This window comes from Chamaea fasciata, unplaced genomic scaffold (assembly GCF_029207755.1).
Source record: "Chamaea fasciata isolate MVZ Bird 193981 ecotype frontalis unplaced genomic scaffold, bChaFas1.0.hap1 SCAF_2, whole genome shotgun sequence".
NCBI classification, from domain to species: domain Eukaryota; kingdom Metazoa; phylum Chordata; class Aves; order Passeriformes; family Sylviidae; genus Chamaea; species Chamaea fasciata.
The window spans coordinates 17698980-17725883 of record NW_027094087.1 but is presented as its reverse complement, the minus strand read 5'-3'; the positions used below and the strand labels follow the sequence as shown (position 1 = coordinate 17725883).

Below are 26904 nucleotides of genomic sequence, written 5' to 3'. Positions count from 1 at the left end.
AGAGCTGGCTTCTTGTCCTGTTCAAGAACAATACTTAAGAGATAACAAGATTTTGGTTTTAAGAGATAAAATAGAACCCTCCTGTGTGTCTGGAAGTAAAGTAAAGCCAAAGGAAACCAAATTCTTCTTTTTCTGACACTCAGAAAGCTAACATGGGGCAGCGTTGATAAAACAGCAAGTACCTGATCTGATACCACTAACACAAGCCCCTTGCCAAGAAGGGCCACAGCAGTGAAAGCCTGTGGGACCCTCACTCTTCGTTCTCATGGATTTGCTCATGCAGGTAATCATAACTCCTCCTGAGAATTCACATAGGTGAAATAAAAATGCTGAAGGCAGGTATTGGTTCAGAACAGTTTTTTATTTAGAACATATATCATGTCAGGTAGAACTTTGTCAAAACACTGAAAAAAATTATCAAATCTAATAAAAGTATAAAATTTTATTGAACAATCAACTTTGGAAAATTTTAACATTAACCTTGCATAGCAGACTCAAGTCATAGCATATAGTAGTAATTTTGGGTCTGTACTGCTACATGCAAAAAACCACAAACAGGCAGCAATTTAGGTAAAAGACCTTGTTCCTTATGAATACAGTAAGAATCAAAGCTTATTATATCAACTTTGGTGATCTACTTAGAAAATGTTAACATTAACATAGAATGTAACAGTGAATTTGGGCCTGTAGTGATATACTCTCAAAGAACATGAATAAGCAAAAATTTAGGTAAAAGAACTTGTTCCTTATTATTAACACAGTAAGAATCAAAGCTTATTAGCAAATAAAAAGAATACAGATCACATTCTGTTATTACAAATGCTGTCAAATATAAAATTCCAACATAGTCGTAAATTGAGTAAGAAGTGCCCTGTCAAACGACAAACCCTTTCCCAAACATCTGCATTACAAGGAAGTATAAACCAGAACTATATGCTTACATATAATCATGAATGCTTGATTCTTGGAAGAAGAAACAACACTGAATACAACCCAACATATATAAAACTGTTTTATGCGTAGCAGCCCACGAATACTTGGCAAGCTTTAACCAGAGAGTCATCCAAGGGATTCCTACAATTGGTCTTTCCCATCAGTGTCGCTTAGTTTTCTGTATACCCTAAGGAAAAAAACCCCAGAACCTCTGTTTAGATGATGGAGTAAATTACACAAAAATAATGTATTTGCTGGAATTCCAATGAACAGGATGAAATTGAAACAAATTGCCAAAGCAAGGTATCTGAACATCTTGACTGTGAACAGCAGCAGGGCTTCTTGCCTACTTTCCTAGGTGCTCTCAGAGAGCAAACTTTTCATGCTACATCATTTTAATGTCTCAGTAGTTCTACTACAATCTAAGTTATGTATATCTATTGAACTTTGAGATGCAATCTTGGAATGTATTCACAACTAGCTAAAAGTTAAAGACAAGTGAGAACACCTTGCATATTACTTAAACTGCATTAATTTTCTTTCATATTTTGAACTAATTTGTTTTATGTCTGACAATTAAGTATAGCAGTAAAGCTGTAGGACAGCATTCACACAGAGCTGAAGAAAAGTTCATTAGTTATGAACGTTTCCTTTTCAGAAATCTCTTTCATAATCATCTTATGGATAAAGGCAATCTGGTTCCAGACAGAAAGACAATATTCCTTTTCTTTTCACAATCATCCATTACAACATACAGCATTTTGCCACATGGCTTAAGCATTAAACTTCTGAGGGTTCTGAAATTAAAAAGCTTCATGGCTGGGAAGCATAGAAAGCTAAAAATATCACACCACAGGCCTCAGGAAGCTTTCCAGCTGACAGTCCATTTTGGCTACAAATCAGCAAACATGTCTTTGTGTAATTAAGAACAAAAATAGATTTTATTCCAGATGACTAGGAAGAAAACTCTGAAATCTTGATTTCTCTACTTACATGCATTAAAGAAATAAAAACCTTTTCCTTTAGAACAATAACTAATCTTATAGGACTGGTTATTTTGTATTGGAGACAGGATAATGTAGTGAGGAAAACCAAAAGGGAATCCAAGAACTCAGGAGAATTTTTTTCAGCTAAGTGGGCATACTCAACATCACAGAAATGTCCTTGCATACTCATCAGCTTGTCTCCAATCTTCCATTATATCAAAAATAATCCAAATATAATCTTTATCAATATTGTGCACATTTGTAATACAATCCTCTAAATTTCAATTCCATCTTTGCTTAAACTGGAACATTTTTCTTTACATCTTTAAGTTTCTTTTCTTGTTAAATTCTCCACAGAGATAATTTAAAAGTGCTTTCTGCCTTCCTTTGAACTTCTAATTCAAACTATGTCAGAAAATGTTAATATCAGCTGTATGATCATCTCAAGCATAGTCAAAGTATTTCTTGACCGAGTTTGGAAAGCCGGCATAACTTGCAGTGACAAATTCCACTTACAGCAAAAAAGCATGTCAAAAATGTTTTGGTAAATAAAATCAGGAATCTTTTAGAGAGCTTTTAATGATTTTTAAATCCTTAGAATATTAAATGTTTGTAATTAAAAATCCAAGAGATCTGAAGCTTTATAATCCTTTAAAAGTTACCTATTTTCTAAGAAAAACAGACACGTTAGGCCAGTATTCAGGGAACTGGAAAGAGTGTCCTGCTTCCAGAGATCTAAACACACTGCCTGTAGGGATAATAGCAGGAGGAGAGGATCTCTTGATATGTTCCAAGCAGAGCCACTGCTTGTTTACACAGAGCCAAAATGCAGGTAACAATGTCCAACTGCAGAGGCCAACTTTTGCAAGTCCTTTCAAATGACAATATGCTGCATTCCTCTCTGAGAGGACTCGTCAGCTTAAACACACAGCCACAATCAAAACAATTCCATGGCATATCTAGAAAAATAAATGCCCCTCAGAGAAGGACTATGTATTCAGTTAGGTCATCTTCTTGTGCTCAGCTAACCTCCTTCTTGCTGGAGTTTGGCTAGTTTTGACCACAGATACTTCCTCTCAGTGTTCAACTCTGTAGGTGTGATTAACTTGGGCTCTCCCACACTCATTTTCATTCTACAAGTAAACATGTCACCTCTGTATCTTTAATACAAGTATAGAGGAGTACGAACTCATTTTGAAATCTCTTTTTTTAAAGAGGCTATTATTATTACCTTGGGTGATGGGTCCTCACATTTTTGAGAGCTGCAATTCCCCATTGCCCCAGGCCAACCAGAGTGCACACCTGCAGTCCCAGGTTCTAGTGATGAGAAACAGTGGATGAAAAAGGCAAGAACAATGTCAAGTAGTACAAACATTACAGAATGTTGTTTAAGGGTTAGCCTATTTAAACAATGGAAATACTTCAATGGGCAAATTTCCTTAAGAAAATACTCCTGTGCAAATTAATGAAGTGTCTGAAACTAACCTTGCAGGGAAGTGCCAGGAATACCAAGAAAACTTCTGTCTGAAGAATCATGAGATCCAGAGCCCTGAAAATAAAGCAGCAACCTATAACATTAATGAAAAAAATATACTATTCCACAGCTTGCCTCAGAAGAGATGACTGTGAACTTGGAAATAAGTGTCTGATTTAAATCAACAAGTTCAATGATTTCTGTGAAACCCTAGAAAGATTAATTTGTTTACTTCACCTTGTCCATCTACAAAATCATTTCAGAAGGACACCACCATAACTGAGTCACTATTTGAGATCATTTTAACCAGTGACTAAAATGGAATGAAATCTTTCATTTAGACCAATTTCAAATTTATTAAATATTGAGATCTTCCTCACATGATCCAGAAGACCTGATATCCCCAAGCTCCCAGAGCTGTAAAACATCCCTACTGACCAAAAAGTACCAGAAGTATGCTACCACTAGTTCCAACAGCTTGCAACTCTAATCCATACTTAAGCCCTTCTCCAAATATCTGAAGGTACACAATTTCCCCCGCCCCAAGGTCCTTAAATACCTGACAATGACAGTTGTGAGCAGCAAAAAAGCTGGGGTTGCTACAGTTGCACGTGCTAAAAAAATCCATGCCAGCTGTCTGACGATTACCCTTTCTACTGTGGGAAATCTCATGACATTGCCTTGAAGAAACAGGACATTCTGATGTAATTTTCAGTCGCTTTAGTGGTGAACAAGGAAGATAGCTTTCAGAATTTCCTTCTCTTTTAGCTCTGAAAATTGAAGAATAACTTCGGACAGGAGAATTAACAAGAGCATTTACAGTTTCAGGCATCTGTATTTCTTTATATTTCCTGAAATTTGAAACTGTCTGAAACGAAGGAAACTCTGGAACAGACTCCCTCCTGTTCCCTGGAACAGACAATTTTTCATAGAGCCTGTTAAATTCTCTATCATCCTGTTTAATGGAACTCACAGAATCACTTAAATTACTCTTCACTAATCTTCCTTTCTCTTCAAGGTTCGGTGAGTTTAAAAGAGGTCTTGTCAATGTCAAAGACTTCTGGAATTCTCCAGAACACACTTTGTAGTAGAGTTCCTCAAATGCATCTTCACATTTATCGCGCATCTTTGAAGGATTCTGCTTCATAAAACAGGAGGAAAATGAGTCTTTGTGCTGGAAAGAAGTTTGTCTTTCAGGAATTATTTTTTCAGGATTTATGAACAGAGTATTTGATGATCTTGCAGGAGAACAATTTGCAGTAGGTATAGAATTATTACTATTGCCATGGAAATTGCAAGCACATGAGCACAACTCTGAGGTACCAACACAAAAGTCAGTTTTCCAAGTCTTCCTCTCTTTTACAAGATGAAGTGCTCTTGAATCTGAACTGGCAGTAGATGTTACAAAACTGGGGTTTGAGAAACGTTTGTAAGCCCATTTTTCACTTCCTGTGTATTCTGAATTCTTTGGTGAGGCAGTAGTCTGTAATTCCTCTTCAACTAGAAATGTCTCTCCCATTCTATCCATAACATCAGGAAAAGTAGTGTGTTTGCAGAGTTCTTGGCCCTTTCTAGATGCCAAATGTTGTTTTAAATCTGAGTCAGAGTAGCCCATTTTGATTTCATTTATATCAGTATAAGCATAAGGCACCAGACTAGAAGAATTACTAATGAGGCAATTGTGACCACAGAATTCTCTGCTCTCATTTCCAAAAGTTGGATTCTGGTTGTCTTCACTTGTACAGCTACATATGCTGTGAAATGCTTTCTTTAGTTTACAGGCTCTGGACCCTCCCCTTTTGTCTACAGTGACACTGTGCTTTGGTGTTCTACAATGCCTTTTCTTGGACTTTGAGTGTCCAAACATGTACTTTAACACTTTTCTCTGAGAGTGCCTTGCCATGAGCTTTGTAAATATCTCTAACATTGCTGGATACAAGTCTGCAAGAGTTGTATTGCTCCAGGAGCATCCCTCATCTGCAGGCTGGTATTCTCCATAGATACTACCACATGAAGTCATGCTCAGTCCTGGACAAGGTCGATGCCTGGGTAAGCCTATTGTATTTGATGAAATGGGAACACCAGAACATTGTAAATGTAGGCATTTGGATGAAGAACACTCATTTGAAAACTCTAGCTTCTTTCTGCAAACAGCAGCTCGATAGCCTATTCAAAATAAAACAACAACCAAAACAAAAACCACAAGTCAAAAAACAAAAATAGAACTCAGAAAAAGACCCCAAACCTATTAAGGCACTTCCAGTAATATACTGTATGACGTAAAAACAACTACATATGATCCAGATAGCCTTACTGTAACAGCATATATCATTAAGCTTTAGTGCCAGGCTAGATGAATGATTAACATGCAATCAATTAGGGAAAAACTTAATAGACTTCCTAACCATATGGAATTCACATCTTTTAGAGGAAAGTAATTAAGTGTGTTGGAGAAAACCCTCTATTAACACTAGCATAATAAACAGCTGTTCATGGCAGATGAAAACTTCTTTGCCGTTTGTGACTCCTGGTCAGAAGTAACAGCCTTATCCAAAAGATTTTGCTACTTCTTCTCTGTGTTTGAAAGCTTTGCACTTGACTAGTACAAGTGAAGCTTTTGCATCTATAAAATATGTTGAAAATAGAGATTTTTGTAGTAAAGTCTAAAGCATTTACACAAAAAAACTCTTAGGCTTGCACCAAGTCTTGAAAGCTTCTGAAGGAAGTTTGCTAGCAAGTATCACTTTGACTACCAGTTGCCAGCAGACCCAAAGCCACTGTATTACATTCCTTGAATTTAAAATAAGCAGAACTAACAAATGTTGCTTTCAGTGAGCTAAATGCCCCTGAATTTTGTAACTATGCTTATTTGTACCTTAGGCTATGTAAGGAAAATTGGCTTTATATGTATGCAAGTTATTTCTTTTCTGTTTTCCAAACACATAAGCAAAATCATGTCTAACATCCCTTTGATATCCAGCCTATTGAACTTTTCATTGTTTGCGCTTACAAGAAATGAAATATTTTTTTCTAATGACTTTTAATAAAACCACATTTTGTAGCTAATATATTTGACCAACACACAAAAGACTGAATTGTACCAAATTCTCCTTGCACTGGTGAAGTTAAACAACGATCTTTGGATAACACTGGTGCTTTTATCTGAAAAACAAACAAAGAAAAAACCAATCTAACGTTCAGAGCTTTTTGCAGGTCAAAGATAACATCAAAACCTTACTTGTGACTCCCCCTCCTCTTGCTGTTCTGGGTCACGGACAGATCTGGCCTCTAGGGGCTCGGCCAAGTGCACACAAAGTGGAAAACACCTAGACTAAGACTTCAGTAAGAAGTTGAAGGAGTTCCTTGCAAGGCTATTTGTCATTTTCTCAACTTACACATTATGTACCATGTATTAATCCCTGTCCCAAATACAGCAATTTCTCTATGGATATATATACACACACCCACCCCTGAATAACCCAGACATCTCTGGCAGCTCTGCAGAAAAGGGAGCTGTACCCTGTATCATAACACTTCACCTCTGATCGGCCTCACCACCCAAATCAAAACAAAGCTAATTCTCTTTTTTCTCTACAAAGCTCGGATTTAGACTCTTTGGAAAACTCACAGCTCAAAGATCAACCTGCACAACAAGGTTCAAAGAACAAAGTATAAAAAAAAAAAAAAAAAAAAAAAAAGGTGAAAATAAATTTGTAAATCATTTGCTCTGTTTCTTATACATCATAGCTGACAAAATCCCAAGACCTGGTAATATTTACTCAGAGATCAAGCAGCAGAAGACTGGGAGAACCACAGGGAAGTTGTGTTAGAGTTCATTGTGCTACCCAGTTAAAGAGCTCTTGTTTTATTCTAACTAGCTAATAACTTGAGATAGAAGAAATATGTTACCGTTATCCATTTGGGAATATTTCTCTCATCATCTTGTACTATCACATCTACTGGGACTCTTTGTTTCTTTAGGATTTGTCCATCATCTCCCTCCAGAATTTTAGAGGAAAATAAAGTTATTAAAACACACAAAGTATTGGCACAGAACACTCCAAATTGATTATTCAGATTAACTCCAAACCAGTATTCTTCACGTGAAGATACACCAGCATCAACACTCTTTTAATGTAGACATTTTATGCAAAACCTCCCCCAAAAACCCACAAATCCCAAGAAGGAGCTACATGTGAAGACACATAAAAAAGGAATAATTAACTAGTTTGTTCAGGGAAGAGCACACACTGCCTTAAAGATCCACCAATAAAAACAAACCAACAAACCACCAAAGTGGAAAAAAAAAAAAAAAAAAAAAAGAGAAAAACAGGAAAATGGTTACAAAGCTCTGACAATTACAGCTGCAAATCTTTCCACGTATTCTTAACATCCCATGAGAACTCCTATACAAATTAGGGTCGACTCTGCCAGGACCCTCCAGGTAAAAATCTAAGAGGATTTTGTAGAGAAAAGGCAATTCATTAGGTAAACTGTCACTTTCTTAAGCAGATTGCATTGGCTGTTGTCAGAGAGAGGCCACCAGCACCATGCTGAACAGGGAAGGAAAGTAAATCTCATTCCTGGTAAAAGTATTTGAGCAAGCAGAACACAGGATTAAAATGGCAGCACACACAGTGGGTTCTAGTTTTCGTCAACAACGGAAATGCTCTGGCTAGTTCTGGCCACAGTCTAGTTTGGGAACTAGATTCCAGTCTGCCTTTGTTATAGCAGCCATTACTTCACATTTACCATTTGCTTCAAATCATGTTACCTATTTATGCTACACTCTCGGGTGAATGGCCATGCTTTTCATAAGTGCTTCCACCTTATGGTCCACCTGGTTACTCTTTTTCCTCACCTATAAAAGCCGTTCTCAGCGTTGCCTGTTGATGCAGTACATTGTATGGCTTTCTCTGGCCATACAATGGTATTGCCCAGACAATAAAATCACGTGCCATTGCTCCTGGTGACACCATCTATTGAACCCCTCACTTGCTTAAAAAGTGCATTAGGATGCAGATTATATCACCTCAACGGCTGACTGTACCAACTCATCAGGGAACTGTAAGCTGGTTAAATAGTTAACAGTTTCTGTTGAACACAAAGTCGTTACACTGTATTAGGCATCCAAAATTTTTACCTGGAGCTGAACGCCTTCACATTTTATTCTTCCTGAGCCTGTATCACCGCTTTCTTCACCTGCCATTTGAAGGTAAATATGAAATAAAATATAGTTGAACTCAAACCAAATGTTTTAAATTACACTGTGCAAGTCATTGACTACACTACTTTCATCCTAGAAAATATTTTAGACACTCTACATTTTAGCTGTCTTGCATATCCATTTCGAGTCCAAATGAATAGCATGGTTTGTGGGTTCATAAATAACTTGAGTGGAGCAAAGAAGGGTAAAGAAAACTGCTTTGCAATCAGTTCCTTAAGATTTATTTGAAACATTTTAGAGAGTAAAATATTTTGAATGCCCTTTTTCTTGCTCTGCAATAATCATTATTCATTAATGAATAACTCCTGCTAGGATCCTAAACATCCTAAAAAAGACAGCAAGGACTTGCTATCATACTTTCTCTTAGTACCTTCTTATTGTCAAGACCACCTTAGAATCCACAAAGTGAGAAATAAGGCCCACTTGAGAGGATGAAGAAACAAGTCCAAACCTTTTAACTCCATTATTAGGTATTCTATGGGTATTCTTCTCAATGAAATGCAAAAAAAAAGAAAAAAAATTCTAGATGTAGCCAGGCCATCCAATTCATTATTAGCTAAAATCAGTTATCCATGAGCATAAAATATGTGATTGCATTTTAAACCAGCATTTCTGAATTTCCCTGGACTCACCAGAGGAAAGGAAAAAGGAGAGCAGAATAACCCTGGAAACCGGGAGTGAAAAAAAAACTTGGTTATAATACCTACTGCATCACTGCCTTATCATAATCTTCTGAAATTGCTATAACTCTTTCTGCCATACAATCTCCTTCCCCCAGTAGAATTGGGCACGAACCTGTCAAATGGCTTCCTAAATGTTCATCAAGATGAACAGACTCAACTGCTGCAAAACTGGGCAGCTCTTCAGATAAAGGGAACAATTCCTGTGTCCAGGAATGGTTGACTGCATCACGCCAATTATAAATTACTCAAAACCAGCTTGTCTCAAAGAATCAGTTGATTTGTATACAGGTGGATTATTCTTCTAAGTGTGAATCCTCAAAAACCTAATTTTAGTATATCTACGATGTACTGGCAATCATATGTGCAAATCACTGGAACTTCAGTTGTTAGCAGAGGGCCAAGACACAGAATAGAAAAATAAAAAGTGTTTTTCTCCAGGGAATCTCAAAGTGCTTTAAAAAGTGTTTCTCCCCTCTGTTCTGCCTTTGCACCTCAAAGGCAGAACAGAGAGGAAAAAGGAAACCTTCCACCTTTCCCTCTCAAAAATATGATCTATAAATACAGAAAGCTATTTCACAGGAGATGCATCCAAACACTATTATCACTTAAGTTATGACTGATTTATCCCTTTCCCCAAAAAAATTCATTTCTCCGTGATAGCATGCTGCTAGACACAAGTAATTGTTCAGATATCCTCTGCCATGCTGCGTCCTACAAAAGCAAAGAGGGTAATCCTAATAACTTTCCCTATTGAGGACAGACTAATACTTGCAGGTCCAGGTTAGAGCTGTTCCACCTGACTTGTACCTGCTGCAGACATGCTTTGTGTACTTCCAACACAAAATAACTGTATAATACCTGGAAGAACCTCTGCCTTCACTGAGAAGTGTGAAATATTCTGTATGAATACTAAAAATGGAAAACCCCTGCCTAAACAAAAACTGAAGCTAAAACCAGCTGAAGACTGATTTTTTCCTAAGTCCATATGCCTAATTGGCAAACATTTATATACAAAAAAACCACCAAAACTGAACCAAGAAAGAAGCCCTGAAAAAATACACCAAAACAATCAAAAGCCAAAAAACCACACACCCCAAACACCAGCGTGAACTCCATTTTCTAAGCGAGGAATCCAATCCCATATCCCTAAGAATCTTATTTCTACATCTTACAGTATTTGGAGACAGCTGGAACTCATGGAGGTTTCTACAAATCCTCTCCAGTTTCTTTGTAGACCACTCAGAGGAAGAGCAGGAGGAAGAAAAGTAGATAATTTGTTGTATGCTGCTATGAAAACACCAGGGTCCGAGGCGCTTCACTCATTTATCCCACAAGGGCGAAATACAAAGGACACTTAAAGGAGGAAAGCTACAGATGCCACAGAAATATTTTTCCTATGTTTCACTGAGCAGGTTGAGAAAAAATGTCAGGCTTTTTCAACTGGCAGAAATTATTTCTTCATTTAAGCACTTTTTTGAAATTATCCTCTCAAATGACAGCAGGAAACATGTCCATCAACAGAGAAGTAACTGTCAGCCCTAGAGGCAGCTATGTAGATGAACAAGCTAATTTAATACCACAATACTTAAACCCCAAGCTAACCATACTTGACTGCAACTGCTCTCTCAGCCATTAACTGCTGGCCACAGCTCAACTTATGAAAAATAGTAGAAGGTTTTATTTCCTCAGGAAGGAACCAAAAATGTTAAGTAATACCAGTTTTAAATATTTGAAAAAAAAAAACAAACAAACAAACCCCAAACAAACCCAGTCAAAGAGTGTTGCAAATCAAATCGAAAGCAATCAAATAATTATTGGGGAATACAAGGTCAAAACTTCCCCAAAGATCTTCCCAGGACTCATGTCAAAGCATTTACAAACACTACTGAAGAATTGTTGCAACTGACTGCAAACCTCTGTTTACCATGCCCCTAACACTGAATGTATCTACTTTCACTACTACTAAAACTTCTACTGACACCTAGGCCAAAGCTTTTATTTCGCTCTTCCTTTCTTTTCCAAGAAAGGACAGTTGAATATATTCTGCACTGACCTTCCAACGTACCAGGGAATCAGGACTGAAATTCCAAAGAGGAATAAGAATATTGAGTTCACAGAACTACCCACACCTCAGACTCTTGCTATTCCTCTTCCTGACCTTTAGAAAAGCTACTGACCATGTATAAAAACTAATTTTACTGTATAGGAAAGAGATGAAAAAGTGATTTGCAACTTCCTCAAAATGTTAAAAAATGGGTAGGTAAGTAGTAATTTCAAAAACCCACCTGAATCAGACGTATCCACACCACTGTTCTCAGCAGATTCCTTAAAAACACACAAAAGGAATTTTAATACCTGGTAGCTTGAGCTGTATTCATTAGCCCGTGGAATTTTCTGCTATCACTACTTGCTAACTTTTCTGAGGGGTGGTGGTAGTGAAACAAACAGTTGTATTCCACAAATTCTCTCCAAATCACATCGTCTTTAGTAACAAATCTACACACAAACTTAATTTGGGTCAAAAGATGCTATTCTAGACTAGACAGACTTTACAAATAACCACTACAAACGTTAGACACACATACTGCCTCACTAAAAAGGCACCTGCTGATGGCACTTGAAGCCTATATCCAACTGCTCTCCCTCCCCCTTCAAATAAACCTAATAATTCAGCTGACATCCACAACTGATAGCGTGGAACAGGACCCACCTGCTCATAAATAATTTCTTAGCTTTTGACTACATACATACATTTTTCCCAAAGAGGCTTCCCTAGCATGGCTGGGGTTGGAAGGGACCTTAAAGATCATCTAGTACCAACTCCTCTGGGATAGCCAGACTGTTCAAAGCCTCATCCAGCCTGGTCAGGAACACTCCATAAAAACACATGCAATGCGGCGCCCATACCTGATGTACTGGTGAGTGCTCATCTTCAAAATCACTGATCGAGTCCTTGGATGTTTCTTTGCATGAATGGGAAGGGAAAAAAACACTTCTATTACTTTTATAATATTTAGCCTCTCTAGTTATTTTTGTTTGAAACTTCTTTTATTTTGCCCTCTATTTATGTCCGATCACCAGTGCCTCTCTCTAGCCATTGGCTTCTTTTTCTCACTCACTCTGGACAATCACACCACAAGGAAACACCATCCAAAGTCCTCCAGCACACTTTTTATCACTGTTGAACAGTACAGAAAACCTGTTTTGTGTGCTCTGTGCTCAAGGCATCTGTGCACATCTTCTAGCAGGGTGGGTGCTATTTTTACAGCAGAGTGTGATATCCTTGGTTGGCTCAAGCAGCTTTCAAAATTGTCTCTTCACCATTTGATTATTCCAAAATAAGTCTATCACTCTGAACTTCTTTGCATGAAATTGAACAAATTTTACTTCAAGTTTTAGCCCAAATTTGTCTGGCACCTTTCTCAGTGGTCAACCCTACGAGGTACCATCTGAGGGTTAATCAAGGGCAACCCCTCTGCTGTTATTTACTTAAATAAAGCATAAACCAGTGAAGTGCACAGGACAAATCCTGTAAACAAATCTCCCACGTCTGGACACAGACCACTGATAATTATTCTAGGCACAGTTTGGCAACCAGTGGCTATAAAACCACTCTCCCACAAAATTCATCAAGCATATAACTAAAAGGCTCTGGCTTAGGGTTGTAACCTTCTCTGGAAATTAATCCTCATTATTTTAAGAAACACTACAGTAATACTTCCTATACAATGTATTTCTTCAGAAGCTGAATAGTGCATTTTCAAAACATATCTGGATTGGGAACACAGGAATTCAGAACAACACAGCCATGTCCAGTCAAATTCCTCACTGAGCAAGGTCTATGAAACACCAGTGAGGATGTTTTCTTTAAAAAAAAATTCTCAAGGAAAGGAACCACTTCAAGTGGCCAATATAAGAGAGAAATATCACTTCTCTTGGAGGTTGAAATTTAACTTACCTGGTCCTCCCTTATTGAGAGCTGCCATATATTAAAACAAAACAAAACAAACCTCCACTCAAAGGATTGTCATTTTAATCAAAACTTGATGAGGGTGTTGGACATCCTATCTAAATAGTAAAACTCAAATCTAGCAAAATTCAGAAGTGTGAGTTGTATATTCCAAGGGGAGGCCTTCATGGATAGGCATTCAGTTTAATGTTCAATGGTTATACTAAATAGCACAAAACCTTATGTATCTTGATTGAAAATAATTAGGTCTATGTAGGAGTAAGTGAGTAAGAAAAATTTGCACATTAGTTTAAAAACCCATAGTCAAATGTCTTTTCTTGGTTGAGGGTTTTAGGTGTGTGGGTTGTTTTTTTTTTTGAAGGCAAACAGCAACCGCAACCAGACACTTCAAATGTTTACTCATGTGCCTTAGTGTCTCAAAAAAAAAAAAAGAACACAAACAAAAAACAAAATCAGAGAAGATAAGGTTTTCTAAAGCTGGATAAAATCGGTGAGACTATTTTATATGGAATATATAAATATACAAATCATATATACATATAAATTATATATATATAAATTATTATTATTTACATTATATTTATACGTCTACATATAAAAAGTGTATATATATAATCATATTATTATATAATATTATGTTGTATATGATACATAATTATGTACATGTACAAATCATATAAATATCCAAATTTATACAAATATTTTGGACAAATACTAATGTGTGCAGGCTAGTTTTCTTACAAGGAAAGCTGTTCACTCAACTTTCACATTTAGTTAGGACATTCCCGAGGTTAACTTAAAATAAAATTAAATAACACTTCTCTCAAGTTACATTAGAAATTGCAAAAATACAGGTTACCTATTTTTCTGCATCTCTATGTCATCTGTAATGCAGTACACTACATTTAAAATTAATACGATCAAGACTTTGTAGCATTATAGAACTCCAAGCAAACTTTTTTTTTCTTTTTTTAAGAGCTTCTAAGACATTCAGGCCCTGAATCACATTAGCAAAATATTTCCTCTAAAACACTTCAAAAACCGTATCTTTGAAAAAATACTTAATTTCTTTCCAAGTTTTACCACAGACTATAGCCAAATTTTTGTCCTACTTGGCCCTATCAGCTAAATGGAGCAAGAAGTAAAGGTCTAGACCATCTGAAACTTTTTGCATCAGACCCTTATTTGTTTCTCAGCTCTACATATAAATTTGTTAGGCTGATTCAAAGTCTGTACTTGACCACACCATATGGACAAATCTTTTGCTAGTGTTGTGGAGGAAGAGAGGTGCCAGGCACTGCTTTGTCCTCTGGTGTTCCAAATCAAAGTGTCTCAGATGAATGTCATAAAATACCACCAAAACCCCTCACTTCAAAACCTTGAGAGAAGAGAGCCCAACATACCTTCACAGAACTACACTGGAAAATTTCCGCCCCCATCCTTTACCCCAGTAGAAATATATATTTTAGGGGAACATACACTAAACATAACAACCCCGCTTCAGAAAAATGCTGATGTCACCCACCCCCCCCCAAGCAGTATCATTTTACATTTGGTGTACTGACTTGTTTTGATCTCTAGCCTGGAACTTGATTTCTAATGAAGGAACCGTATGCTACTTTTTCCTGGAGGCATCCTGATTCATTGAGAACACTGAATAACCTGCTAAATTTTTGACAGCCCAATATGCAACTTCATGAGATTCTTTTAGTACATGTTTTTTAATATGCCCTCTTATCTAGTAACTTCCAAAAACTTAACATTCATTTCTCTACTACATGTATGTAAATCAGGGTTAGAATTTTTAAGAGTCATTGATTAACTGATAAAACTGACAAATAAAACAAAACTCACTTCCATTAATGGATAAGGGGGGCTTTTTTGTAGTTGTTAAACCTAAAATATTTACACAAAAAACTCTTAGGCTTGCACCAAGTCTTGAAAGCTTCTGAAGGAAGTTTGCTAGCAAGTATCACTTTGACTACCAGTTGCCAGCAGACTCAAAGCCACTGTATTACATTCCTTGAATTTAAAATAAGCAGAACTAACAAATGTTGCTTTCAGTGAGCTAAATGCCCCTGAATTTTGTAACTATGCTTATTTGTACCTTAGGCTATGTAAGGAAAATTGGCTTTATATGTATGCAAGTTATTTCTTTTCTGTTTTCCAAACACATAAGCAAAATCATGTCTAACATCCCTTTGATATCCAGCCTATTGAACTTTTCATTGTTTGCGCTTACAAGAAATGAAATATTTTTTTCTAATGACTTTTAATAAAACCACATTTTGTAGCTAATATATTTGACCAACACACAAAAGACTGAATTGTACCAAATTCTCCTTGCACTGGTGAAGTTAAACAACGATCTTTGGATAACACTGGTGCTTTTATCTGAAAAACAAACAAAGAAAAAACCAATCTAACGTTCAGAGCTTTTTGCAGGTCAAAGATAACATCAAAACCTTACTTGTGACTCCCCCTCCTCTTGCTGTTCTGGGTCACGGACAGATCTGGCCTCTAGGGGCTCGGCCAAGTGCACACAAAGTGGAAAACACCTAGACTAAGACTTCAGTAAGAAGTTGAAGGAGTTCCTTGCAAGGCTATTTGTCATTTTCTCAACTTACACATTATGTACCATGTATTAATCCCTGTCCCAAATACAGCAATTTCTCTATGGATATATATACACACACCCACCCTTGAATAACCTAGACATCTCTGGCAGCTCTGCAGAAAAGGGAGCTGTACCCTGTATCATAACACTTCACCTCTGATCGGCCTCACCACCCAAATCAAAACAAAGCTAATTCTCTTTTTTCTCTACAAAGCTCGGATTTAGACTCTTTGGAAAACTCACAGCTCAAAGATCAACCTGCACAACAAGGTTCAAAGAACAAAGTATAAAAGAAAAGAAAAAAAAAAAAAAAAAAAAAAAAAAAAAAAAAAAAAGTGAAAACAAATTTGTAAATCATTTGCTCTGTTTCTTATACATCATAGCTGACAAAATCCCAAGACCCGGTAATATTTACTCAGAGATCAAGCAGCAGAAGACTGGGAGAACCACAGGGAAGTTGTGTTAGAATTCATTGTGCTACCCAGTTAAAGAGCTCTTGTTTTATTCTAACTAGCTAATAACTTGAGATAGAAGAAATATGTTACCGTTATCCATTTGGGAATATTTCTCTCATCATCTTGTACTATCACATCTACTGGGACTCTTTGTTTCTTTAGGATTTGTCCATCATCTCCCTCCAGAATTTTAGAGGAAAATAAAGTTATTAAAACACACAAAGTATTGGCACAGAACACTCCAAATTGATTATTCAGATTAACTCCAAACCAGTATTCTTCACGTGAAGATACACCAGCATCAACACTCTTTTAATGTAGACATTTTATGCAAAACCTCCCCCAAAAACCCACAAATCCCAAGAAGGAGCTACATGTGAAGACACATAAAAAAGGAATAATTAACTAGTTTGTTCAGGGAAGAGCACACACTGCCTTAAAGATCCACCAATAAAAACAAACCAACAAACCACCAAAGTGGAAAAAAAAAAAAAAAGAAAAAAAGAGAAAAACAGGAAAATGGTTACAAAGCTCTGACAATTACAGCTGCAAATCTTTCCACGTATTCTTAACATCCTGTGAGAACTCCTATACAAATTAGGGTCGACTCTGCCAGGACCCTCCAGGTAAAAATCTAAGAGGATTTTGTAGAGAAAAGGCAATTCATTAGGTAAACTGTCACTTTCTTAAGCAGATTGCATTGGCTGTTGTCAGAGAGAGGCCACCAGCACCATGCTGAACAGGGAAGGAAAGTAAATCTCATTCCTGGTAAAAGTATTTGAGCAAGCAGAACACAGGATTAAAATGGCAGCACACACAGTGGGTTCTAGTTTTCGTCAACAACGGAAATGCTCTGGCTAGTTCTGGCCACAGTCTAGTTTGGGAACTAGATTCCAGTCTGCCTTTGTTATAGCAGCCATTACTTCACATTTACCATTTGCTTCAAATCATGTTACCTATTTATGCTACACTCTCGGGTGAATGGCCATGCTTTTCATAAGTGCTTCCACCTTATGGTCCACCTGGTTACTCTTTTTCCTCACCTATAAAAGCCGTTCTCAGCGTTGCCTGTTGATGCAGTACATTGTATGGCTTTCTCTGGCCATACAATGGTATTGCCCAGACAATAAAATCACGTGCCATTGCTCCTGGTGACACCATCTATTGAACCCCTCACTTGCTTAAAAAGTGCATTAGGATGCAGATTATATCACCTCAACGGCTGACTGTACCAACTCATCAGGGAACTGTAAGCTGGTTAAATAGTTAACAGTTTCTGTTGAACACAAAGTCGTTACACTGTATTAGGCATCCAAAATTTTTACCTGGAGCTGAACGCCTTCACATTTTATTCTCCCTGAGCCTGTATCACCGCTTTCTTCACCTGCCATTTGAAGGTAAATATGAAATAAAATATAGTTGAACTCAAACCAAATGTTTTAAATTACACTGTGCAAGTCATTGACTACACTACTTTCATCCTAGAAAATATTTTAGACACTCTACATTTTAGCTGTCTTGCATATCCATTTCGAGTCCAAATGAACACCAGCGTGAACTCCATTTTCTAAGCGAGGAATCCAATCCCATATCCCTAAGAATCTTATTTCTACATCTTACAGTATTTGGAGACAGCTGGAACTCATGAGGTTTCTACAAATCCTCTCCAGTTTCTTTGTAGACCACTCAGAGGAAGGGCAGGAGGAAGAAAAGTAGATAATTTGTTGTATGCTGCTATGAAAACACCAGGGTCCGAGGCGCTTCACTCATTTATCCCACAAGAACGAAATACAAAGGACACTTAAAGGAGGAAAGCTACAGATGCCACAGAAATATTTTTCCTATGTTTCACTGAGCAGGTTGAGAAAAAATGTCAGGCTTTTTCAACTGGCAGAAATTATTTCTTCATTTAAGCACTTTTTTGAAATTATCCTCTCAAATGACAGCAGGAAACATGTCCATCAACAGAGAAGTAACTGTCAGCCCTAGAGGCAGCTATGTAGATGAACAAGCTAATTTAATACCACAATACTTAAACCCCAAGCTAACCATACTTGACTGCAACTGCTCTCTCAGCCATTAACTGCTGGCCACAGCTCAACTTATGAAAAATAGTAGAAGGTTTTATTTCCTCAGGAAGGAACCAAAAATGTTAAGTAATACCAGTTTTAAATATTTGAAAAAAAAAAAAAAAAACAAACAAACCCCAAACAAACCCAGTCAAAGAGTATTGCAAATCAAATCAAAAGCAATCAAATAATTATTGGGGAATACAAGGTCAAAACTTCCCCAAAGATCTTCCCAGGACTCATGTCAAAGCATTTACAAACACTACTGAAGAATTGTTGCAACTGACTGCAAACCTGTTTACCATGCCCCTAACACTGAATGTATCTACTTTCACTACTACTAAAACTTCTACTGACACCTAGGCCAAAGCTTTTATTTCGCTCTTCCTTTCTTTTCCAAGAAAGGACAGTTGAATATATTCTGCACTGACCTTCCAACGTACCAGGGAATCAGGACTGAAATTCCAAAGAGGAATAAGAATATTGAGTTCACAGAACTACCCACACCTCAGACTCTTACTATTCCTCTTCCTGACCTTTAGAAAAGCTACTGACCATGTATAAAAACTAATTTTACTGTATAGGAAAGAGATGAAAAAGTGATTTGCAACTTCCTCAAAATGTTAAAAAATGGGTAGGTAAGTAGTAATTTCAAAAACCCACCTGAATCAGACGTATCCACACCACTGTTCTCAGCAGATTCCTTAAAAACACACAAAAGGAATTTTAATACCTGGTAGCTTGAGCTGTATTCATTAGCCCGTGGAATTTTCTGCTATCACTACTTGCTAACTTTTCTGAGGGGTGGTGGTAGTGAAACAAACAGTTGTATTCCACAAATTCTCTCCAAATCACATCGTCTTTAGTAACAAATCTACACACAAACTTAATTTGGGTCAAAAGATGCTATTCTAGACTAGACAGACTTTACAAATAACCACTACAAACGTTAGACACACATACTGCCTCACTAAAAAGGCACCTGCTGATGGCACTTGAAGCCTATATCCAACTGCTCTCCCTCCCCCTTCAAATAAACCTAATAATTCAGCTGACATCCACAACTGATAGCATGGAACAGGACCCACCTGCTCATAAATAATTTCTTAGCTTTTGACTACATACATACATTTTTCCCAAAGAGGCTTCCCTAGCATGGCTGGGGTTGGAAGGGACCTTAAAGATCATCTAGTACCAACTCCTCTGGGATAGCCAGACTGTTCAAAGCCTCATCCAGCCTGGTCAGGAACACTCCATAAAAACACATGCAATGCGGCGCCCATACCTGATATACTGGTGAGTGCTCATCTTCAAAATCACTGATCGAGTCCTTGGATGTTTCTTTGCATGAATGGGAAGGGAAAAAACCACTTCTATTACTTTTATAATATTTAGCCTCTCTAGTTATTTTTGTTTGAAACTTCTTTTATTTTGCCCTCTATTTATGTCCGATCACCAGTGCCTCTCTCTAGCCATTGGCTTCTTTTTCTCACTCACTCTGGACAATCACACCACAAGGAAACACCATCCAAAGTCCTCCAGCACACTTTTTATCACTGTTGAACAGTACAGAAAACCTGTTTTGTGTGCTCTGTGCTCAAGGCATCTGTGCACATCTTCTAGCAGGGTGGGTGCTATTTTTACAGCAGAGTGTGATATCCTTGGTTGGCTCAAGCAGCTTTCAAAATTGTCTCTTCACCATTTGATTATTCCAAAATAAGTCTATCACTCTGAACTTCTTTGCATGAAATTGAACAAATTTTACTTCAAGTTTTAGCCCAAATTTGTCTGGCACCTTTCTCAGTGGTCAACTCTACGAGGTACCATCTGAGGGTTAATCAAGGGCAACCCCTCTGCTGTTATTTACTTAAATAAAGCATAAACCAGTGAAGTGCACAGGACAAATCCTGTAAACAAATCTCCCACGTTTGGACACAGACCACTGATAATTATTCTAGGCACAGTTTGGCAACCAGTGGCTATAAAACCACTCTCCCACAAAATTCATCAAGCATATAACTAAAAGGCTCTGGCTTAGGGTTGTAACCTTCTCTGGAAATTAATCCTCATTATTTTAAGAAACACTACAGTAATACTTCCTATACAATGTATTTCTTCAGAAGCTGAATAGTGCATTTTCAAAACATATCTGGATTGGGAACACAGGAATTCAGAACAACACAGCCATGTCCAGTCAAATTCCTCACTGAGCAAGGTCTATGAAACACCAGTGAGGATGTTTTCTTTAAAAAAAAATTCTCAAGGAAAGGAACCACTTCAAGTGGCCAATATAAGAGAGAAATATCACTTCTCTTGGAGGTTGAAATTTAACTTACCTGGTCCTCCCTTATTGAGAGCTGCCATATATTAAAACAAAACAAAACAAACCTCCACTCAAAGGATTGTCATTTTAATCAAAACTTGATGAGGGTGTTGGACATCCTATCTAAATAGTAAAACTCAAATCTAGCAAAATTCAGAAGTGTGAGTTGTATATTCCAAGGGGAGGCCTTCATGGATAGGCATTCAGTTTAATGTTCAATGGTTATACTAAATAGCACAAAACCTTATGTATCTTGATTGAAAATAATTAGGTCTATGTAGGAGTAAGTGAGTAAGAAAAATTTGCACATTAGTTTAAAAACCCATAGTCAAATGTCTTTTCTTGGTTGAGGGTTTTAGGTGTGTGGGTTGTTTTTTTTTTTGAAGGCAAACAGCAACCGCAACCAGACACTTCAAATGTTTACTCATGTGCCTTAGTGTCTCAAAAAAAAAAAAAGAACACAAACAAAAAACAAAATCAGAGAAGATAAGGTTTTCTAAAGCTGGATAAAATCGGTGAGACTATTTTATATGGAATATATAAATATACAAATCATATATACATATAAATTATATATATATAAATTATTATTATTTACATTATATTTATACGTCTACATATAAAAAGTGTATATATATAATCATATTATTATATAATATTATGTTGTATATGATACATAATTATGTACATGTACAAATCATATAAATATCCAAATTTATACAAATATTTTGGACAAATACTAATGTGTGCAGGCTAGTTTTCTTACAAGGAAAGCTGTTCACTCAACTTTCACATTTAGTTAGGACATTCCCGAGGTTAACTTAAAATAAAATTAAATAACACTTCTCTCAAGTTACATTAGAAATTGCAAAAATACAGGTTACCTATTTTTCTGCATCTCTATGTCATCTGTAATGCAGTACACTACATTTAAAATTAATACGATCAAGACTTTGTAGCATTATAGAACTCCAAGCAAACTTTTTTTTTCTTTTTTTAAGAGCTTCTAAGACATTCAGGCCCTGAATCACATTAGCAAAATATTTCCTCTAAAACACTTCAAAAACCGTATCTTTGAAAAAATACTTAATTTCTTTCCAAGTTTTACCACAGACTATAGCCAAATTTTTGTCCTACTTGGCCCTATCAGCTAAATGGAGCAAGAAGTAAAGGTCTAGACCATCTGAAACTTTTTGCATCAGACCCTTATTTGTTTCTCAGCTCTACATATAAATTTGTTAGGCTGATTCAAAGTCTGTACTTGACCACACCATATGGACAAATCTTTTGCTAGTGTTGTGGAGGAAGAGAGGTGCCAGGCACTGCTTTGTCCTCTGGTGTTCCAAATCAAAGTGTCTCAGATGAATGTCATAAAATACCACCAAAACCCCTCACTTCAAAACCTTGAGAGAAGAGAGCCCAACATACCTCCACAGAACTACACTGGAAAATTTCCGCCCCCATCCTTTACCCCAGTAGAAATATATATTTTAGGGGAACATACACTAAACATAACAACCCCGCTTCAGAAAAATGCTGATGTCACCCCCCCCCCCCCCCCCCCCAAGCAGTATCATTTTACATTTGGTGTACTGACTTGTTTTGATCTCTAGCCTGGAACTTGATTTCTAATGAAGGAACCGTATGCTACTTTTTCCTGGAGGCATCCTGATTCATTGAGAACACTGAATAACCTGCTAAATTTTTGATAGCCCAATATGCAACTTCATGAGATTCTTTTAGTACATGTTTTTTAATATGCCCACTTATCTAGTAATTTTCAAAAACCTAACATTCATTTCTCTACTACATGTATGTAAATCAGGGTTAGAATTTTTAAGAGTCATTGATTAACTGATAAAACTGACAAATACAACAAAAAACCTTTTTGATTAATTGATAAGGGGTGCTTATTTTAATCCATTTGTTTTGATATCACCATGGGCTGTAATGTATTTTCTTATCTTAAACATTTTATATTACATTTCTGAGTCCTTATAAACATAAATATTGCTGATTTGTTAGATGGCTTCTCACACAAAACCCAGGGAGTATACTAAAGGATTTAGCATGAACCTGAATATCCCCCTTTAAGTCGATACTCCTTGAATAAGATAATCCATAGCAGGTTTTTTTTTAAAATACTTTACCTTCATTCCTTTGACTTCGTATATTTTCCTGCAATTAAAAAAAAAAAAAAAAAAGTCAGAATAATCTAAGAACAGCAAAATAATTTTAACCATTGTTTTTACTTACTTTGGTATAGTCCACAACTACACAACCATTTGATTTCTTCTTGTTTCCCGTGGCCTGGCCAGAAAAGCCACAAGTATCCAGTAAAACTTACCTATCATTCACTTTTACCATTACTGTTGCTGCTAAAATCAGTGCAAAAACATTGGCCCACATAAGAGGCTCAGACAGAGATTTTCCCTTACAGGCTTTAATGGATTTAGTTGGGTACCTTGTGCAGAAATTCTTAGTAGACCATGCACAAGCTTTTACTAGGAGTGCAAAGGGAACCATAAACACAGCCTTTTTTTTGTCTCCATTAAATCCCCTGCTCTTCCCTCAGACTGAATTTCCCTCCTCAAGCTCTCACTCTGTGGGGTTCAGAACAGCTTCTGTGCTAACTACCAAGGGACACCATACAGGCCATGGGTGTACCTGACACACTGACTGGTGAGACTTCAAAGATTCTTCAATTACTTTGGCATTATTTCAGAGGAAAAAAAAAAACCAAAACCCAACCAAAAACTAAAGATGAAAGCAGGAAGCCCTGTGGAACTGAAGAGCTGATTACCTGAACCAAGATAAATTGATTCAACACATTAACTTCACTGAAAGCATTCTGATTAATTCCAGAAATACACATTTCCCACAGACAGCAATTTAAAAAAAAATTCTCTTGGTTTATCAGGAGTGGTGCTAACCACTGATAAATGGTCATCTATTTCAGTCTAATACATCTGAAAATCTTAAACTGTGCTAAAACCCTATTTTAAAGCAGATGTTGACCTCATTAATACCTCTGAAAATACTATATGGCACAGCAAGAGTAGAATATACTCCTACGTATCTATACATACATAAAGGAATATTGCTGCATGTTGGGTACATGGTAGGACTGTATTATTAAATACCTTAAGTATTTTCTCCTTCCATTTTCTAACGTCCTTCATTGACACATGCCCCCATTGTTTTGGTCCTAGAAAAAACAGAATGTATTAACACATCTTTTCTTTTAACACCATCTATACTGAATATCACTGTAACAAATATTTAGGAAGAACATTATTACAGAATGACAAAGTATTATCGAATCTGAATAGTCTCCACCACATTTGCTGAAATAAAAATTTAGAGGAAAACCAGGAGTGTTGTAATTCTTTAGGGGAATGGTTTCTCTCCTTTGACCCCCTGGAATTTCTTCCCTTTGACCACATGGAATGACCCTGCATACATTCCCTGACCTAACTGGCTGAGTGCCAGGACCCTCCCAAAATGGAAGACTAGATAAGACCCCTGTATTTCTCTGTTCTTTCTTTCCGCCCCTGGAACCCTTCGAGAATAAACGTCTTGGAATAATCCGGGGGTAAGAGCCTCTTTTGGATTCTTTTGTCCTGTCCCTCTGAGATATTTCCTCCAAAGCCTCTCCAGAGCTAGTCCCGGGGGGGGGGCTACAGGGGACTATTTCACAGGAGAATATGGTAATTCAAGTTAATTGAGAAGTCAGGCAAGGCAAAAAAATAATCATATACTGAGTCTAACAAGACTGAGCTTAAATCCAAAGAACATTATATGCTACCAAGAGGGGAAAAAAGGACGAGTGCTTTTAGTTTTTAGTTGATGAATGCAGACTACATGGTATCTGAGGTTACTTAAAGCCATAATTAAGGCTCTGCAGGACTGAGGTCCATATTCATTCTATATTGAATAAAGGTCACTAAGCCAAAAGTGTAACCAAACTTTTAGAAATCCAAAGCTGTCTATTGCAGTACTCCATGAATGTTTCCTCTCTTTCCCAATGGATAATATATATGAAATGTAAGGCTGCCAATCTGTAAAAACCCTTGGTGCACAGCTGGTACTACTCAGGTCTGTCCAGTAAGTTAGAAGAGCTGACATGTCAAATTATGTATGTGGTAGTTTTTTATAGGGCTTGATTTTTTGATGAAGGCAAAAAAGCCAGTCATGGAAGTGATTTTCTGAGAAGAGCTCTAAAAGCTGCTTCTGTGCCTAGCAAAACTAATCGCTGGCTGGCTTTGAGAACAGGCATACCCATAAGTCATTTAGAGAAGTGGGTAATGGCTCTATTACATACATTTAAGAAACAAGAAAACCTGCTAAAAGCTCTCTTTCCCTATTGTCACCAAGGAGTGGTGAGGCCGCTGGCCAGTCCGTTTCCCAACAGAGTCGGCTGAGCCACGCCGCCAGGGCCCCTCCTGGCGTCGCCAGGAACCATGCGGCCAGTGCCGGGAGCGAACACGTGCCCAGCCCAAAGCCGGGAGTGGCCACGTGGCCGGGGCTGCGCGGCAGCGTGGCTGGCAATGGACTTTATTCACGTTTAGCCAGCCATGCGGCGGCTAGAAGGGCAAGGGCGGCGCCCCGCATGAAGAAAAGGCGCGAAATGGAGCTGGCCGGGACCATGAGATCAGCAGTGAGAGACACAAATTGCTGCTTTGGAGCAATTCTCCAAAGCAGAGCCCGGACGGGATCCACTTTTTAACATTGCAGAGCTCTACAAAATCTTTTCAATTGATAGGACTTGAGAACAGACGAACCTACAGACACCAATTCTCTCCCGAATCAGAAACAAGGTGAAGAAACCAGCATAGTGATACGAAAGCCAGTGCAAAGGAGGGAGGGGGAGGAAGAAGTGCTCCAGACCTCAGAGCTGAAATTCTTCTACAAGCTGTGGTGAAGACTATAATATTACAAATTATTTCCCTGCAATTCACGAAGTGCATAGAAGGATGGAGACAAAGTCAGTAGCTGCCAACACTTGCATGCTTTACTAAGTCTAAACAGACAGCATTAAAACATTGCAGCTTTAAGGAGTTCTTACCATCAGGTGTCTCGTAAGTTAGAGTGGATATGGAAACAAGCAAGTCATCTTCAAAAAGACGATTATACTAAATAAAAAGAAGCGTTAAGTATTAGAACAAACGATTAAAGTCTGTTTTACGTATTTGAGTACAATTTTTTGTTTTCTCTTAAGAGCGAAGTTATCAGTGTATTGTTTTATTGGCTAAAGCCAGAAGTCAGCAACCTGGAAATACTGACTCCTAGAAGACACCAGTGTATTTTAAGCAGGTGTGCAAGCCATTCAACCTCAATGTGCAAGCCAGGCAGTGCCAAAACAGGGCTCCAGAGAGTTTCCAAAAGCAGTTAAGTGGCTTTACAGTTTCACTCAAACTTCCACTGTAAAAACTAAAAGCAGCCCCCACCTAAGACCAACATGACACGTAAAAACATTCAATGTGCCACTAGTCGAGGAAAAGCTTCTCGAGCCAGATTTAACCCGGTGGCAGCACAAAACATCTTCCGAACGGGAAAGCCCGCATCCCGAAATAAACGCGCGCCCCTGTGCACCGAGGAGGCTTATTCCCACACCTTAAACACGAAATAGCTCCCAAGGGAGAAGTATTCCCCCACTTGCGGTAGTTCCATTGAAAAGGCCCCGTCTAACGCAAGCTCATCCGGGTTAAGGACACTATCCCGTCAGCTCGCACTCGTGACTAAATCGCGTATCCAGCACTGGCAGTCCCAGGTATCCGTTGTGTGGCTGTATTCCCGGAGCCTACTCCTGCCAAAGCACAGGAGCGCGCGGCTCAGTACAGCCGGCACCGCTGCTCTCAGACCCCGCTTCCCCGCCCGAAACCCCCGGCCATCCTGCTCCCCTAGCTCACCTGCTGTACGATACGGTTCATGGAGGCCATAAAGCGGTCGCTGCTGCGCCGCAACCCCTCCTGCAGCTTCTCATCCCGCTCCATGGCACGAGCCGCTCCTGCCGCCAGACGACCCCCAGTCGCTACGGCGCGGCCGGCTCCTCCCGCCCCTATTCAAACCGCGGGCCCCCGCCCCCGCTTGCCGCCTTTGATTGGCTCTTACTCAAATCAGTTCTGAGCTGCAGCCAGTCCAAGCGCGCGGTGTTTGGGCTTTGT

At 38.0% G+C, this 26904-nt stretch overlaps 1 protein-coding gene across 6 annotated transcripts; it reads right to left on the bottom strand.

The window, feature by feature from the left end:
• Positions 1 to 342: 342 nt before the first annotated feature.
• On the bottom strand, positions 343 to 26792 carry HJURP (Holliday junction recognition protein). Of its 6 annotated transcripts, none has more exons than XM_066175108.1 (19): positions 26650 to 26739; positions 26354 to 26546; positions 25806 to 25872; positions 23881 to 23945; positions 22888 to 22915; positions 19700 to 19755; positions 19078 to 19117; positions 17671 to 17729; positions 16436 to 16525; positions 15607 to 15667; positions 12211 to 12266; positions 11589 to 11628; positions 8537 to 8595; positions 7303 to 7392; positions 6495 to 6555; positions 3953 to 5559; positions 3405 to 3468; positions 3151 to 3236; positions 343 to 1120 (listed from the first exon to the last, which is right to left on the bottom strand). In XM_066175108.1, the coding sequence occupies exons 2-19, from the start codon at positions 26408 to 26410 to the stop codon at positions 1094 to 1096; spliced, it is 2613 nt and encodes an 870-aa protein (XP_066031205.1). In that variant the 5' UTR covers positions 26411 to 26546; positions 26650 to 26739; the 3' UTR covers positions 343 to 1093. The 6 variants fall into 6 exon arrangements, with proteins under 6 accessions (XP_066031205.1, XP_066031212.1, XP_066031199.1 ...); XM_066175115.1 differs by having other exon boundaries at positions 26396 to 26546; XM_066175102.1 differs by lacking the exon at positions 26354 to 26546 and having other exon boundaries at positions 26650 to 26792.
• Positions 26793 to 26904: the final 112 nt, after the last annotated feature.